This window comes from Plasmodium gonderi (assembly GCF_002157705.1).
Source record: "Plasmodium gonderi DNA, contig: Chr14, whole genome shotgun sequence".
Taxonomy (NCBI): domain Eukaryota; phylum Apicomplexa; class Aconoidasida; order Haemosporida; family Plasmodiidae; genus Plasmodium; species Plasmodium gonderi.
Genome location: NW_021628939.1, coordinates 195,977 through 214,373, shown reverse-complemented (window position 1 = coordinate 214,373; position 18,397 = coordinate 195,977). Strand labels below are relative to the sequence as shown.

Genomic DNA, 18,397 nt, shown 5'->3' with positions numbered 1-18,397 from the left:
ATGTATGTATTTATGTATGTACCTATAAATAAATACATATATTTATAACAGCCCAAAAATATATAACCATGTTTAATTAAATATAAAAGAGCCTAACAGAATGTTCAATTCAATTCATTGAATATATTCACAAAGAAACACGAAAAATACGTAAACGGTAAGTATTATATTTATTAATGTTTTAAAATGATTATGATTCTTATATCAATGAAAAATCATTATTGGAATACATAATTTACTTTATAACAGTATAATTTAAAATGTAATAAAAAGTTGGGCTTTAACATATATATATATGTATATATGTACATATGCGTATTCATGTATGCACATAAATCAAACAAAAAGAGTAAGAAATAATATCCGTGTGAGTTATAATGATATAAACTGAAACACATACAATGGTTATACATGTATTATTTTATGTAATATATATATGCCGCATATACGTAAGATATATATACATATAATGAAATACATTTAGCCCTCTATATTTGCAAGTATAATTTCCACATAACGGTAATGTCACGAAATATTATGAAACTTAAAAAAAGGAAATAATATTCCAAACGTGTGAAATGTAGAATTGTAAATTGGAGAATCAAAAAAAAGATGAATGAAAATTTTTAAAGTGATATATTTTTTATATCTGTTACAAAAAAAAAAAAAAAAAAAAAAAAAAAAAAAAAAAAAAAAAAAAAAAAAAAAAAAAAAATAAAATGAAAAAAAAAAATGAAAAAAAAAATATATCTAGTGGAGGGGGGAAAAAACACAGTACATACATAAACGTAAAGGTAAAAATAAAAAAATGAAATTTCTGAAGCGCAAAAAGTAGTATTAACTATGCCATCACACAACAAAATAAGTACAGCAACAAAAATAATAACATAATTAGGCGAAGCCAAAAAAAAAAAATTAAAAAAAAAAAAAATAAAATAAAATAAATTATATACAATGTAATAATAGATATTTTATGCTAAATGTATATATAACATACATATATAAAAGCCCAATTTGTTATGATTAAGTTTTAATTTATGTATATATTATATATAATCATTTAATTATGTTATATATGTTGATTGTATGAGAATATATATATATAAAAGTTTATTTGTTTCAGGAGATAAGGGGAAAAAATGAATGCAAAACGGAAAACAAAACAGAATTAAAAGTTACTTATTCTTTTTACATATTTTAAACAAAAACATAAAACAAAAAAGGGGGAAATAAAGAGTGGAAAACAAGCAGGAAAACACAAAGGTAAATTGTAAAGCAAGTAAAGAAATAAAAGCATATGAAAGCAAACGTAAGAGTAAATGAAAGAATATGTAAAAGAAGGAAGAAAAAATTAACAGCTTACGTTAATGACCATATACGAAAAATAACATGACATAGTTTCGTTCCTTTTTTTAATTCCTTTTTTTTTTTTTTTTTTTTTTTTTTTTTTATACAAAAAGAAAAAAACCAAAAGAGTGAATGTTCCTTTGATAAATAAAATGAAAATACATTTATCATCAGATGAAGTTAATTTACTCGTGTATCGTTATTTAGTAGAGAACGGATTTGTACATACTGCTTATGCTTTTTTCAACGAAGCAAGTATATCGAAAAACTCTTATTATATAAGTCATGGCGAAAAGTTACCAAGCAGTGCTTTAGTATCGTTTTTACAAAAAGCATTGATATATATATATATAGAATATCATACGGATAACAATAAGGAAGGAAAAAGGATTTCCTGTGAGGAACCTTTTTCCTTTTTTAGGAGGCATGAATGTTGGAGTGAAGAAAATGATTTGTCGGAGGAAGAGGAAAATAGATTAGAAATTCAAAAAAATGAGAAAAATTCAAGCAATAATTTAAACAGCTTTACTACGAGTAGCAATATATTTGACAATAATAGTAACAATAACAATGATATGACTGTTTATAACCATATCAGTGATGTTAACAATTTCTATAATCATAAGGACGTTAACAACCATGACCCGAGCGGTAGCACAAATATAGGTGTAAACAGTGATAAGAAGAACCAACGTAGCAAAGAAGTTAGTAAAGGAGCTATCAAAGGAGCTATCAAAGAAGCTAGCAAAGAAGCTAGCAAAGAAGCTAGCAAAGAAGCTATCAAAGGCATCAACAAAGAATCCATTAAGGAAACTAGTAAGGAATCTATCAAAGAAGGAACCAAAGACGGCAGCGATGGTGCTGACAAGCAAAATACCAACCAAATTAACAAGGGGATTAACAACGATTCCAATAGTAATAGTAACAAAAATTATAATAACATAACTAAGGATAAAGATAACTCGAAACCCAATATTTACAGAAGCAGCTTTTCAAATTTTGCCACATTAAATTACAACGACAGCAATATATCTTTTAAGGACATTAAAAGAAATTACGCGAACATTTTCGCGCAAGGAAAAACGTCCAAAAAGAGTTCTTCAAATAAAAAAAAAAATAACAACAACAACAGTGGAAGTAATAACATTAACAGTAGTGAGGCTGCCAGTGGTAAGAGCAACGACGCCCATGGGAGTATCAAAAATAATAGCAATAGTGGTAATAGCAATAACACAAGCAATGCAAATAATAACAATGGTAATACCAGTAACACAGATGGGAAGGAAATTGACACAAAAGACGAATCAAACAGTAGTACCTATGGTAATACACGAAAAAAAGCGAAAATCATAAAAATTGTGAGCAAATCAAATAAGACAAATGATCATGATGAGAACAGGAAAACAAATAACATGAGCAGTAGCTCTCTGTTTTACGATAAAAAAAAAGAATGCAATAATACAGTGGATAAAGAAGGTGAAGATACGGAAACCAGTAATAACAACGTTACAAACAAAAACCATAACTTAAATAACAAGATAAAAAGGAATAATTTACCAAGTCAGAATAGTAAGGAAGTAATTATAAGTAATAACAATAGTTATAGTAATGGAAAAAAAAAAGAGTTATCTACTGGAAGCATAACTCAAAATAGCAATTCTTCGAATAAAAAAAAAAAAAAAAAGAAAAAAAAGAAAAAAGAAGGTATATCTAATGATACAACAAATAGTAGCAAGAAGACGATAAAGATTCCACTAAAGAGAGAGAAAAAGGAAAACGTTAATAAAAATTTTATAATAAAACAAAAAAAAAATGACAAAAAAAATGATGAGAAAGAGTCTGATAAAAATTCAGAAAATGATTTGGATATTTATAATAATGATAATGATTATAGTAATAAAAATATGTATAGTGTTAATTCTCCCATTGAAGATAATAATAATAATTATATGGAAACACGGGATAATTCCTCACTTAATAACAATATTAACAATAATACAAAAATGAATGAAAGTGAAAATGATAATACTAACATCAATTTAAAGAATAGTAGTACGAATTCACTTTCGCATAATTCTCCACAAAATATAACAATTGGTGGAGAACAAAATGAAATAAAAAATAACCATTTAGCAGATTATGAAGCATGTGCTGATAATCACTACAATGGAAATTCAGAGGAAGAAATATTATCATGTGTAGTATCTTTGAATGGAAATCATTTAAATGATACAAACATGTCACCGGGGAAGAATACATCCTCTAAGGTTGAAGTAAAAGAAGTGAATAATTCAAATAAAAACGATGGTAACTTCAGTTTGACAAATTTTTTGAATAGGAAAATAAATTCTATTTTTAATAGCAACAGTAACAATAATGGAGCGAAAGGTGGTGACACTAACAAGAATAATAATAACGACCATGTCTCAAAGGATGGTTCGAAGAATGAACAAATGTTACAACATGATATGCAAGATCTTCCACAAAATGGTTCCTACGAGAGAACTAGCAATAACAATAAAGACAGATACAACAAATCTAGCGAAAAAAGTAAATTGGTGAAGGATGAATATATGGAAGCTAAATATGAAAAAGAACATTTAGATAGAGAACAAATGAACTCTGTGGAAGTTTCAGACATACATACGAAAAAAGAAAAAAGGATATATGATTATAATAATGGAATGAAAATACAAAGGGAAAAAATATACCAAAAAGAAGAATATGAAAAAAATCAAATATGTGTGGGAGATAAAAAAAGGAAGAAATCGTCCATTTATGAAGAAAATTATGAAAATGAAATGAATAAAGGATTTTTTAAAAAAATAATAAACACATCGCCAAATAAAGGAAATAACAAATGTAAACAAAACGACCTCGTAAACATGAAGGAGGAAAAAGAGGATGAGCGTAATCGGAAATTAGAATCTATGGGGGAAGTAGACGATCGTAAACAAAACTATAAACATACACATAATCACGAGAAAGGAGCTCTTTTCTTCCAGGAATCAGAAGGGGATGGTATAGAAGAAAATGAAAATGATGATCACGTCTATGAGGGTGATGGCTATTATTATGAGCATAATGGAATCGCAGATTTGGATAAGAAAAAAGTTGGATCTTATCAAATAATGCTCAATAAATCTATTGGGAATTGTTGTGATAAAAGCGATAGTACTATTAATAGTGATAAGCATGAATCATATGGTAAAATAGATAAAAGTTTTCATGGGGAAGGGAATTTTATGAAATCAATTGAGAAAAAAAGCAACATGGAAAGGCAAACATCAAGTGATGTATGCCAAGGAGACAAAATTGATTAGTATTATTAATCCTATTGGCCAGGAAAGAAAATGAGGTGAAGTGAAAATAAGATGATTATTTTTAGTTTTTATAGAATAAAATGTTTGTAATGTGGTAGTAAAAATAGATTTATATTATAATAGATGTTCTTTTAGCGGATAATTAAGAAAGAGAAGAAAAAAAAAAAAAAAAATGCCCATTGTGTGTTGATCATCAATTGGTAATATACCCCATTGAGAAAAAATAAAAGAAAACACGTTTGGTAATAATATGATGTCCGTCCCCGCATGAGTTTCATAATGCAGCAGAATAAATCAACTCTTTAGAAGAAAACTCATACCTGATTAATTAAATGATGCTCATATGTACGTGCTAGTGTGAGAACTTATCCTAGCATATATATATGCAGAATTTTTTTTTTGCCGTTAGGCGCTAAAATTTTTTTTTCTGTGAAATTTTTACTTATTAGAGGATTATTATTCTGAAGAAATAACTAAATAGATAATCATTTTTTACTGAATCAGTTTCTCTTATTCAAATTAGCAGAATTATGCCATTTTAATACGTTTTCATTCTTTTTTTTTTTTTTTTTTTTTTTTTTTTCACTAGACGTTTGTATTCAGAATAAAATATTGTATTAACATGTGAAAATGAAAAAAAAAAAAAAAAAAAACAGTAAACCAAAAATTGTTACATTTACACTTAGTATTTTTTTAAAAAATATACATATGATGCGAAATCGCAGAGGATATATGTATATAAAAAGTTGTATATATATATATATATATGTATATATATATACACAATATATATGTATTTTAGGTGAAAAAATACAAGTTTTAAGTAAGTAGTAGTTATAATAGAATAAATAAATGTTAATTTATTTTCTTCGCTTTTTCATCTCTTTTTCATCTCTTTTTCATCTCTTTTTATTTTTTTTTTTTTTGTTTCATAACTATTTAGATAATAATATAACTTTTTTTTATTTATTTATAAAAACATCTCATGGCAAATAATGAGAAAATTTATATTGTACATATTTTTGTCCATTTTTATAAAAAAAAATAAATAATGTAAGTATTTAATAATTTTGAAGTTATTTCAACGAGTAAAAGTTGCAAAGGAAGAATGTTACTTTGTGAAGTATAAAATGAATATGTTAGACTGAGCTTATGAACAAAAGTCTTAACAAATTATTGCTGTGGTTATGCCGTCATTTGCAACTATGGAAAAAATTTCCTTTTTTCCTTTTTTTTTTTTTTTGTTGCTATGAGGACTTCTTAAAAACCAAAAAAAAAAAAAAAAAATATGTATATAGCGATAGATATATAGATAAATACCGCTTTTTATGAGACCAAAATTGTAAGATAAGGGAAGCTGGTCTTAAAATTTTTTTAAAAGAAAAACAAACGGAGTAGTAGGAAAATAAAATATAACGAATTGCACAATACTTAAAAAAAACAATAAATAATAATGTATTTTAATGGGAAATAGTCTACACACAGGACACGAACAGGTTATGGGTTTTAATTTTCAAAGGAATCTAAAACAGAGTTGTACTGATGAATAATATGTTTTCGTTCTTTTTCGTATTCCGTTACACTTATACATCTTTGTGAAATTGTTTCTTCTTTGCATTTTAAAATAAGTAACCACGCGTCTTGTTTATTCATAAATAAGAGGTGTGGATTTTCTATAACATTTTCATTAATGTCGTGCTGATGGCCGTCTATTTTATTTTTAATTGCGTATATATTATTTTTATAAAAAACTTTTAAAATAGTCATGTTTGTATTGACATATATAGAATTTCTCTTTCTTTTCCCCGATAAGTCAGCTTGTATTAATCTTTGATCAAATTCTACTTTTACATTTTCGTTAATTAATTGTTTTAGGTTTTTACAATTGTTTTTTTTCAATTCATTTAAAATTGTAAAAAAGAGGTTGTTACAACTACTTAATGACAAGACAGATAAACCATTTAGCTGTTTAGATATTTGAAAATCGTATTCATCTCCCATTATGTAATAATTTTGCGAAAATATATTATCATAAAAAGAATAAGAATTATGTAGTGACTGAAGATTACATTTTTTTAAAATAATTTCTCTATTGGTATTTTCACATTTTAGTAGCATATTTAATTTTCCTACTATTTTTTCATCTGTTATTATATCATTTGATGATTTCAGTTTTTCTAATAAATAATTTTCTTTTCTTTTTTTCTTCGATTTTTTTTGAAATATTTCAGAATTGTTAAAAACTAGGTCAAAATTTTCATTTTCTTTAAGATCATCATTTAAGTTCAGTATTGGTTCATCTCTAAAGGTTATTTTGCTTAAGGAAAAGTCCCTGGATTGCAATTTGTTCTGCTTAATTAAAAAATAATACTTGTTTAATTTTTCCTTACACACTTCGTCTAATACATTCTGCACAATATTCTTGTACATTTCTTCTGATCTGGGTATATGTGCGTGCATTTTGTTCATTTATATATATATATATATATATATATTTTTTTTTTTTTTCTTTTTCTCGAATGTGAGCAAAAAAGTGTTTAACACGTGTATATATAAGTTTTCTTTTTTTCGCGGGCATGTAGGTTTTGTTTTTTCGACGTGTCCTACGAGCAGCTTTAGCGAATGTGTAAGATAAATTCAAATCGTTCTGAAAAAAAAATGTACAAAGTCGTTTCGAAGTTTTCCGTTAAGACTAATAAAAAAGGTAACAACAGAAAAATGTAAGAATACTAATTCAGTGGATCCCCAATTTAATGCGGAAATGGAAACACAAGCAGTAGAATAAGTGCTAAATCTATGTTAATTTTACGTGTACTTCGTAGTTGTACAGAAATAAAGAAAAAAAAAAAAAAAAAAAAAAAAAAAAAAAAAAAAAAAAAAAAAAAAAAAAAAAAAAGTAAATAAAACAAATAAGTTTAATTTACAAGCATGCAAACACATATACAGAATACTCATCCTCTGCAACTCGATTTTCCTCAAGGCATTCTTCCATTTCATGTTATTTATATTCACATCATATTTTGTGTTCTTCAAGAAACCTTTCCCCACTCAAAAAAAAAAAAAAAATTCCTTTTTTAACTTTTTTTTTCATTTTAGAGTCTTTAAATAGGCTTAATCCTATTTTTTTTTTTTTTTTTTTTTCATCGTATCTCTTTTTTCATTTTTATATACTATTAATCGATATCTACAAAATGCACATTTCCGGAGATCATGCTACATTACACCGATCTCAAATTTTAACTATGACGTAATTTATGCACCCATGTATAAAATTCCTTTAAACTTTACCATGCTCATGAGAATTTATTTTGAGAATATTTCCTACTAAGGTGCTATTTTTTACCCATTAAAAAAAAAAAAAAAGGCTTTCTCAAGTGCCTTGATTTGCAAATGTGCATGTATATATATATATGAATATAAACAATCATTCGTAAGCTTATGCATAAATACACGCTTAAATCTCGCGTGATAAAAGTTTGCTAATCATTTTGGTTATAAATTGCACTTTTAGCCTCTTTATTGATGCTTGTTTTATATAAAAATTACATTTCTAGTTCAATCCCTATGCATATTGCTTATTTTTGAACTCTTGTTACTTAGAAAAAGGAGCTTATGTTTAAGAATACTTGGGTAAAGTTCTATGAATACTATGTGAACACATGCATATGTAAACACATTTAAGGAAAAATACATGCAGCTTTGTGTACAAGCCAAAATAGGAAAGAGAAGAAGACGTGATAGAATTAAGAACAAGGTTACAAAGGAGAAGTCAGCATTTTGGTATTGTGCTCATTTAGGAAGAAGAAAATAAAAATAAAATAAATAAATATTCAATACCTCCCCCCCCAAAAAGGAAAAAAATGTCTATAATTTATGGTTTAGTAGCAAGAGGTGATAAGCAATATTCATACAAGGATGAAAAATGAAATATATAGCACTTGCTGAGTATATGTTGCACATGGCAATTTTATATACATATATATATATATATATATATATATATATATATATACATATATATACATATATATATACACATCTGTTAGGGGAAATGCTCCAGATGCATATATTTTGTGTATTCCCTTTTTACTCCCTTTTAGACAAAACAGTACTGGCAGAATACACCGAATTTGGGGGCAATTTTTCCAATATTAGCAGATTGCTTCTGGAAATTATACCCCCCCATTCTGCGAGGAAATCATATATCTATGATGAGTACAGTTTCAAGAGAGGAAAAAATGGGACAAATTGACCAAAAAGAAAAAGAGAAATTGGCAAAAATGAGGATATTGTTATTAGAATAAATACATAGATGAAACAAAACAATAAGAGTCATCTTTTTGTGTGCAATTGCTGTATAATCATTTTTTTTTTTTTTTTTTTTTTTTTTTTTTTGTTCTTTTCTTTTCCGTTTAGCTATGTTTTTCATCAGCTTATGAAAAATGGAATCACATTCATGGCCATGACAGATAAGGAATTGGGTTTCTTAACCCCCTACGCATTTCTAGAAGAAATATCCAAAGTGTTAAATAGTGATTAAATTTTATAAAATAAAGCACTCTCATTTATTTTCAGGAATGTTCATGAACATATATAAGTGCATGATTCTAAACGTGCATGTGCGTATATATTTCCCCAATTTTGCAGATTTTTTAAGCATTTTAACTACACGTCTGACTTTATTACCTTATCACTGGATGAAGAATTTAAGCCGGTTTTGAGAGAAAATATGGTAAAGCATAAAACTACACTTTTTGTCCTATTTTTCAAAATAGGACATTGCAGTTGGAAAGTTCTCCTTTGTGGTTACATAAATGTGAATATACACGTTATCCCACAAAAAAAGAACACACATATATACATGCACATGTACACTTGAAGAACATATATTATATGTTTGAAGATAAGCCCTCTGATATATAATCTTGTACCCCCTCTGTTATTTAACCCTTTAGAGAATTTTCAATAACTATGAATCCAACGATGTGCATAACTTAAAAAACAAAATTAGTAACATACAAAATATTATCATCGAAAATATTGAAAAGATATTAGAAAGAAGAGAGAAAATTGATATACTAGTTAACAAAAGTGAAAAATTATATCAGGAAAATATAAACTTTAGACGACAAGCTATGAGGCTAAATTTTTTTATGTGGATGGAAAATAACAGGTTTCTTATTTATTTTATTTCAACTATAGCTATTTTTATTTTCCTAATTTGGTCCCTTTATAATGTTTAAAAAGTGGTGGTGTATATGTGTGTGTGAGGGTAAACAAAAGCGAGAAATAAATAACGTAAAAAATATTTTAAAGTACTAATTAGAAAGTTAATTGAAAAGTGAATTACCTAATGAATTAAAAAAAAAAAAAAAAAAAATTCCATGTGGAAAGTATTAAATAGTAATGCAGGAGGCGCAATGTGTATTTAATAAGCCCCATATAAGGAAACTAAAATTGTTACTCTTTAAAAACACTTAGTAATTATATTGTAATGCTGGTTAGGTGATATTTTTAAAAAGGTTATTTTTAAAGAGTAGCTTAATCATTTTATCCTTTTATTTTTTACTTTTTTTTAAATTGTGAAGATTAAGTGATATATTTTTTTTTTCTCCTTTTTTATTTGAATATAAACCGAAATATTTCTGTATATATTTTGATTTTATATATTTGTTGATTTGTTTATTACATCTTATTGTCACACACCATTGTTTTATTTCTATATAATACCTTACATAGTATACCTTACACAACATCATATGGTGGTAACATTTTATAGTTTAATATTACAGTCCCACCATGCTTGCAAGTGTGCACTTGCATATATTTAGACAAGTATTCATTTTTCTTGTTTGTTTACATTTGTTCATCCATTAACTTTCATTTTTGCATAAACTTAGAAGTAAAACAAGTTAGCAAAAAAGTGGATAAACATGTGTAAGAGAACCTTTTTTTTTTTTTTTTTTTTAAAAATATTATAAATCTCTTTTATTAAATGTATTCATATCAAAAAGACTGTGTACAGTAAAAGATAAATTCTGGTAATAACTATATGTGTCATTCCATATGTTGAATCAAAGTGGGAAAAAGGACAAAGAAAAAAAGAAAGAAAAAAAAGCAGGCTTGGTTGAGATTTGTTTATATTATGTATTTACGGCTTTTTATTTTTCCTAAGGTGCGTACAAATAGGAGCATATACACATATGGGTGTGTACCACGTATATACAGGAAAAAAAAATAAAAGCATAAGAGATTTCACTACCTTGAACTGAATTGCTAGGAACATTTTTTGCTAAGTTTGTAAATAAAAATTGTTTCATTAAGTGTTTTTTTCTTTTTCAATTCTACGTAATTGAACTTGTTTGATATATTTGCATGTTTTAAAATTTCATCTGGTTTGTTATTTTTTTCCATGAGTAGGTAAATAACCCCCTGATCACTAACATAATCATATACATTTAATAAAAATTTTAAAATAATTTCTCTTCCATGTTTACCTCCTGCATAGGATGCAACTATATCTGTTTTATTCATTTCGTCTTGCTCTGTTACAACATACGGAGGGTTAAATAGGACTAGATCAAATTGTTTACACTTCCTCAAATTATTAAACAAATCAGTGTTAATTATATCAACGCATGAAATTTTATTTTCAACTGTTAATTTTTTTACGCATTCACAGGCCTTTTCGTTAATATCAACACAGTATAAGAGATCTAACTTTTTGTTCTTTTTTAATAGTAGCTCGAGTAGGGATAACCCCAAATAACCGCTTCCTGTTCTGTGGTAATATGATCCAACAATTGGGAAGAAGTTGTATGTGTGTATGCTTACATATGTTCATATGCAAGTGCAAATTACGTATGCAAATGCATGTGCATACACATGTATGTACTCGTATCTGATGGTAAAGGATAAACATATGTGCAACTTCTCTCTCATTAGGCGCTCTTAATTCATACACATTTCTTTTGGCATAAATTAGACACATGCCGATGCCCATAGTAAGTCAATATATATATATATATATATATATATGTATATATTTGTGTAGGTGTACAATTCTTTTCATGGTCCTTATATGCATATATATATACATCTTCATATACTCTCGCATATTCCTTTATGCACTTTTATTTTTCTTAGGTTTTTCTCAAATTACCCCATTTCCAAAGCTACATGAACATTTGGAGAAATGGTTTCAACCTCATCTTCTAAAACTTCAAGAAAAGTAAAAGTGTCGCTACTTGGAAGGTAGACATTTTTTCTAACATCTTCGTTGTTATAAATGTAGTCCAATTTTAATTTTACCTCTGGAGAAGATGGCATGTTTTATAAGATTTATGAACACTTACTTAAATAGATGTGTATTGTAAACAGGGATAAATGTGATAATGATTTTATGTGATATGGTTAATAAAAAAACATTGTAATAATTTGCTTATATTATTGTTGGAGGGGTAAAAATGAGAGGAGAAAAAAAAAAAAAAAAAAAAAAAAAAAGTTTTTATTTTTTTTTAAAATGGCTATCATTAAGATGTAAGAAATAAAAAATGAAAAAAAAAGGAAAATAATAAATGATATATTCATATATAATGTGTAATAATGAATGAAAAATAGCAATGGATTAAGTGTTATATTTTGCTTGGCCCTAATATATTTTCTGGGCCATCATTTTTAAAATTATAGGAGGGTAACTTCTGTAAAAGTGTTTTATGTACTTCGTCCTCTAGCATTCTTTCATACAACCAGGTAAATCTGTCTGATAATATTTCCTGTTTATTTAATTGCTCATAACGCAATGTCCAATAAATATTCTACAATAAAAAAAAAAAAAAAAAAGGAAAATAAAACAAAAACAGGAGTATACGATGTTGTTTTCTTTTGTTTATTTTTTCATGATGCGATTAAATAATGCATATGCCCCCCTTAGATACTTGATAGGGAAAAAAAAAAAAAAAAAAAAAAACGTATATAAATATGTTCATATGTTATGTATTCTTCAATTGTCAAATGCTACATTTTATATTCCAAAAGGTAATTAAAAAAGGGGGTGCCTCTATACCTTTATTCCTGCGAACCAATAAGGGGCAGTTAGAATTCCAATGAAAAATGGACCTACATTCGCTTTAGTCCAAAAATAATCTTCGCTGAAAAATCTACGACAACTTGCACTAGGAATTTGAAAAAAAAATGGGTTTCCAATGATATGATAACATTAATAAATGGATCATGAATATTTCCAAAAAAGTATATGCATATGAATATGTAAAATAAACATGGGTCAAATTGTTCTAATAATTCTTCAAAAGGCTTTGTGGACATGTTTATACTTAAATTTGCTTAATTGCTTAGCCATTTTAACTAAAACAAATTACAATTAGCTAATTTAAGTGTGCATGTATACACGGGTAAATGCTAGTACATAAAGCTTGTGTATACATGTGCGTGTACATTTTATAGCATATGGGCATACATAAGAACACTTATTTTGAAACTAAGCCTTTTAACATACCTTCTAAACCAGGAGAAACCTCTCACGAAACCTGTGCCAACACTTTTTACGAATGATAGCATTTTAAAATTTTTTTTATATTTATACACAAATACATACAAACATGAATCTGGGAGAGTGGAGGGAATGTTTATTTATTCATACAATTGCTTGCACAAGTTTAATATTCTTGAACAATCTTTTGTGTACAATTATGCTTTATGATGTTTCGTGTGTCATTGTCACTGTCACTGTCACTTGGGTGTTAAACTTTTTTTTTTTTTTTCAAGCGTATGCAGTCATAGGAGAAGCAAAAGTGGAATTTTTTTCAATATCTTACGTTCTTGGAAAAATTGATAAAAGGATTGTGGGAACGCACGCCTCCTAAAATACATATGTATTATACATACATAACCATACAAGGGTTTATTCATACTCGAACATAAGTGCATTTATTTGTTAATTGTTTGGCCATCGAGGATTATAACCTGCAGGTTGTAGAAGTTATGAATTTTATATTAGCAAAAAAAAAAAAAAAAAAAAAAAAGAAAAAAAAAAGAGTGACAGCGGATCTGTGTGCATAATTCCTAAGGAGATTACTATTTTAAGATACTTTTCATATGTTCTTTTACACTTTTTGAGTGGTAAAATTATTTTTCATAAGGGTTATTTTTTTGCTGGCGCATAGCATTTTTAATTATGAGAAATCAGAATTTACGTTTTTTGCTTAATGAGAGATTCTGGTATTGGTATTCGTCATATGAAAATGTTCTTTTTGTTATACTGGTTTTCAGTGCAAAAAGTTTAAGGAGTTTTATTTAAAGATTATTAAATCTATTATGAGGGGATGAATCGAGTTATACAAAAAAATAATTGTGTCAATGGTATTCAAAAAATTGTAAATTCCTGTTGGGTGTTTTGATGTATACATTCGCGCGTGATGATTGTACAGGTTAGCGTGTGTTGTGGTGAATGAAAAGAAAATTGGTTTAATGAAATCAAGAACAAAGACCTACAGGAAGATAAACAGACGTTATGGCAAATCCCAAGAAACAGGAGAACATCTATGTATGTACATTTATGTGCACGTAAAATTTTGCGGGAAGGCATGAAATACATTATAGGAAGAGGAGAACTATACAAAAAGAAAACTTTTAAACTGTTTTATTGACTTAAAGCGTAGGTTTTTCACAATTAAATATCGTCTTTGGTTATACCAGAAATGGAACACACTTTTTAATTGTAGCAGCTGGTCTTTACTCATGTAATTGTTTTTACTTAAATTAAAAAGTCTTTCAATTAATAATGAAAATAATTCATCATTTAAGTTTAAAGCATCCAATTCGTTTAAGCACATTGCACAAATTATTAACTCCTCTGAATTAAATGATTCCAGTTTTCTAATTATTTCACGAATGACACATTTTGTTAAAGGTCTGTATATTACGTTAGCTTTAGAGAAGGGTAAAATGGTAGAATCCGCCTTGTTAGAATACTCGAATTTTTCCCGTTCTCCAAAATTTAATCTTACCAGTGCAATTAATAGCAGCATAATGGTTCTACCTCCTAAAGCTGGGGTTCTAAAAAATATGGAATGCAGAAAATTTTTAAAAATTTTTGGCAATGGTATATTTACATTTAACTGGGTATCCTTTCCATTGAGTACGGTTCTTTTCTCAACGTTCTGGAGACGTTTATTAATTTCATCATCCCGGAATTGTTCTTTGTGTTCTTGTTTATCTTCATCATTTTTCATTTTTGTATATGTAGCGACATAATCTCTTTGATCATCCTTTTCGGATGGATTATTTTCTTCATCTTGAGTATGTTTCTGTGTGTCCATTTTATTACTTGGGGAATTTTTAAAAAAGAATTCATTCGAAAAGTTAAACTCATTTACGTGAAAAGATAATCCTGAATTGCTCATTTTTCTCTCATTTTTGTTCGATATTACAAGTGGTAGACTGTTGGTATATTTCAATAATAAAGAATTATCATATCTATGTGTATTCATATGAACAATTAAATCAATAGGTTTTTTATAAAATCTAAACAATCTGGTTAATAACTCAAACATAATTACTCTATACGGTGGGGTACTGTTATATATGCTTTCCGTGATTTTTTCCAAAATGATTTTTTCTAATTTTAAATAAATATCATATAATTCATCTAAAGGTCCTGTTTTGTCATTTATATCAAAAATTGAATTCATTTCATGTAAAAACGTTTCATTTCCAATGGAGTTCGAATAATTATCACTGCGGCATAATGAATAGCTTGGTTTATTCCTTACATTTGTAGAAACAGAAGGATTATATTCTTCATTTTTTTTTTCTATTTCTTCCTCTTTTTTAATTTTCTTTTTATTCAAACTTTGCTCTATTGTATGGTCTTCTTCACAATAGAGATTTATTTTATCTGTTGGGCTCCTTTGGATGGAATCGTATTTTTTCCCTTGATTGTTTACATTATTCTCGTGTATCATATTTAAGTTATTCTTTTTTCGCATATGTGTAAGGTCTTCATTCTCGTATCTGTTAAGATGTATATGTTCTATATTTTCACTAAAATAAATGTGTTTTCTGTTTTTACAATTTTGTTCATTTGGAATTAAGGTTGTGGTGTTCCAATGATTATCTTCGCTTAATTTCGATTTCGTGGAAATTCCATCGGTGGATGTAATGGGAATGGTGGATTGTTTAAAGGAGTTTCTATCATCATTAGGAAGGGAAATTTTTGCGCTTGAATGATCTGAGTTCTTTTTTTTTTGTTCTAGCATGTGTAGATTTTTTCCGCTGCTATTATACTGTTTTATTAATATATACGCTTGAATACAATTTAGTATAGAGACAAAATCATTAAGTTCTAATTGAGTAATTTTTTCCTTTAGTTGTAACATTTGATTTACAAGTAAAGGTAAAGGAGAGAAAAAATTTAACCTTGAAAATCCATCAGCGCACCATGATATATATTTGATATTTGTATAATATATATTCTCTTTTACTGGTTTATACAACTGATATAAAATATTTTTCTCAGGTAACACTTTAAGATTTGCTAAACCTCTTAATAGTAGTCCTGAAAAATCGGATCTGTATAAATCATTTTTTAGAATATATTTTTTTAATGTAGTAACTAGAGTATTTATTAAATTCTGGTTGTTACAACCAATTCTTCCAATAACATGTATAAGAAATGGCAGTCTTTTTATTTCAAGTTCATGAATTCTCTTTATAATTGTGTTGTAAAATGGAATAATTTGACAATGTATTTGAAAGTCATAAAACAAGGCTAAGTCATCTAATATAAGTTGAATATCTCTCATAGATATATGTGCATGTTTTCTGGAAATAATTTTTGCAATTGAGTAAATCCATTCTCTATACACTAAGTCTTGATATTCTGTTAGTACTCTTAACAGTCTATGTATTGATACACCATTTAAATTAATGGATGTATTAAACTTCAGAAAAAAATGAAATAACAATGGCTCAATAGTTAGATAGACATTTTTGTTCGAATGTTTACTCAAATAATATATCAAATCGATGATTTCATAGCTATTAAATGAGTTAGCATCTTTTCTTATGTTATTACACAACTTTTCTAGCTCTTTTGTATTATTACTTTTTAACCATTGCACATTGACTATATATTTCTGAGCTTTTCTGTTTAATTTAAATGCTGGCTTCATGAACCCAACTCTTTTGGGAATTTGTACTTGGCTGAAAGGCCTTACATGCTGTGATTTTTTACTATGGGGAAAGGTGCTACCTCTGATGTTGTAACATTTCGAGCAAATGCGTTTCTCACGCAGGTAGAAATTCATTTAAATACGTGCAAATATCGTGAACTTCCGTTTGGATATGGTTATAAGTGAAAGTGAGCAGGTGTGTATTTTGATTTATGCTTCAAAAGAGTTGGCTTTGCAAGTTTTTTGCTATTACAGGTCAGACTTCTCCTAGTGGGTGCTAATTTTTTAGCTCATATGAAATGTGAGAATCTGTTCATTAAAAGGAAGGAGGGTACTATATCAAACTATTCACAAACATTCACAACGGTTTTAAAAGGTAGGAGTTGATGTCAAAGGTTATAAGTAATACACAATGACGACAAAAGAAAAAAAAAAAAACAAAAAAAAAACTAATTTGTTAAGTTTAAAAAAAGGGCACATATTCATTGCAATTAATTTTTTCCTACATAATTTTAATTCCTTTTGAACTGTTTATTTTTTCTTTTATTATATATATATATATGTACATATATATATATAACATTTTTTTTTTTTTTTTTTTTTTTGTCATCACGCTTGATCTACAACTTTTAATTTAAAGACTTTTTAGTGCTTGTGATGGTTAACATTTGTAAAAAAAGGTAGAATTGTGAGCATTTCCCTTTTGGATATAAATTAGGAAACATGAAAGAGTTAGATAACTGGTAATATAATCATATAACTCAGTGTATCTAATATACTTACAATATACCTAGATACTCATTTTTCATGTATTCTTAAAAATATATTTTTTTAATTTCACTTTTTTTTTTTTTTTTTTTTACAACACATTCGGTGTAAGAAGTAGTTGACTAAATTTTTAGCACGTAAATCTAAAATGCAAGTGTGCGTGTTGTTAATATATATATATATATATGTACATATATATATTTCTTAAATGGACAAAAACAAACTAGTTTAAAATATTATTATATCGTTTTTGTGCTCTTTTCAATGTGGAAGGTTTCAATTTCAGGTGTTATCCAAAAGGTGATTATTCGGCATTTTGCACTTTCTAATGAATTCGTTTTTTTTGAAGCTCTACTCGAACTTAGTTGGATGTATGTATATGTACGTGGATAAGAAAATACCCATAGGATAACCATACGATGTTTTTATATACACAACAAATTTATCAGAAGTAGATTCCTATATTTTTGTGCGTGCAAGAACAAAGAGGATAGAGTAATAATATTCACAAAAAAAAGAAAAAAAAAAGAAAAGATACATTAAATGTTGCTGGAAAATGCAAAAATGTGTTATAAATATATTGCATAAGATGTGGAAGATACACTGACAGGCATGTATACAATTAAACTTGTTTATTCAGATGTGTATATTGTATAATCTCGATTGTGTTTTGGTCCTCACATGGGTTGATAAGTTCTTAGGGCATGCTTATTTCTCGTATGTATTGAAGTGTATGCACATATGTGTACGTTACTTTTACGACCATCG

The 18,397-nt window shown here is 27.3% G+C and overlaps 6 protein-coding genes across 6 annotated transcripts; 2 read left to right on the top strand and 4 right to left on the bottom strand.

Moving 5' to 3' along the window:
• Positions 1-1,499: 1,499 nt before the first annotated feature.
• Positions 1,500-4,670, top strand: PGO_140360 (hypothetical protein, conserved; the record flags this gene model as incomplete). The annotated part of the gene is made up of 1 exon (XM_028690030.1): positions 1,500-4,670. One exon carries the CDS (start codon positions 1,500-1,502, stop codon positions 4,668-4,670), a length of 3,171 nt encoding a protein of 1,056 aa, XP_028545831.1.
• A 1,506-nt stretch (positions 4,671-6,176) lies between these two features.
• Positions 6,177-7,139, bottom strand: PGO_140350 (hypothetical protein, conserved; the record flags this gene model as incomplete). Its single annotated transcript, XM_028690029.1, has 1 exon — positions 6,177-7,139. One exon carries the CDS (start codon positions 7,137-7,139, stop codon positions 6,177-6,179), a length of 963 nt encoding a protein of 320 aa, XP_028545830.1.
• Positions 7,140-8,530: 1,391 nt separating this feature from the next.
• Positions 8,531-9,913, top strand: PGO_140340 (vesicle-associated membrane protein; the record flags this gene model as incomplete). Its single annotated transcript, XM_028690028.1, has 5 exons — positions 8,531-8,561; positions 8,771-8,885; positions 9,087-9,194; positions 9,318-9,402; positions 9,626-9,913. The coding sequence occupies 5 exons, from the start codon at positions 8,531-8,533 to the stop codon at positions 9,911-9,913; spliced, it is 627 nt and encodes a 208-aa protein (XP_028545829.1).
• A 1,033-nt stretch (positions 9,914-10,946) lies between these two features.
• Positions 10,947-11,999, bottom strand: PGO_140330 (putative N6-DNA-methyltransferase; the record flags this gene model as incomplete). Its single annotated transcript, XM_028690027.1, has 2 exons — positions 10,947-11,451; positions 11,833-11,999. 2 exons carry the CDS (start codon positions 11,997-11,999, stop codon positions 10,947-10,949), a joined length of 672 nt encoding a protein of 223 aa, XP_028545828.1.
• A 305-nt stretch (positions 12,000-12,304) lies between these two features.
• Positions 12,305-13,247, bottom strand: PGO_140320 (hypothetical protein, conserved; the record flags this gene model as incomplete). Its single annotated transcript, XM_028690026.1, has 3 exons — positions 12,305-12,487; positions 12,736-12,844; positions 13,186-13,247. The coding sequence occupies 3 exons, from the start codon at positions 13,245-13,247 to the stop codon at positions 12,305-12,307; spliced, it is 354 nt and encodes a 117-aa protein (XP_028545827.1).
• Positions 13,248-14,299: 1,052 nt separating this feature from the next.
• PGO_140310 (hypothetical protein, conserved) lies at positions 14,300-16,996 on the bottom strand (the record flags this gene model as incomplete). Its single annotated transcript, XM_028690025.1, has 1 exon — positions 14,300-16,996. One exon carries the CDS (start codon positions 16,994-16,996, stop codon positions 14,300-14,302), a length of 2,697 nt encoding a protein of 898 aa, XP_028545826.1.
• Positions 16,997-18,397: the final 1,401 nt, after the last annotated feature.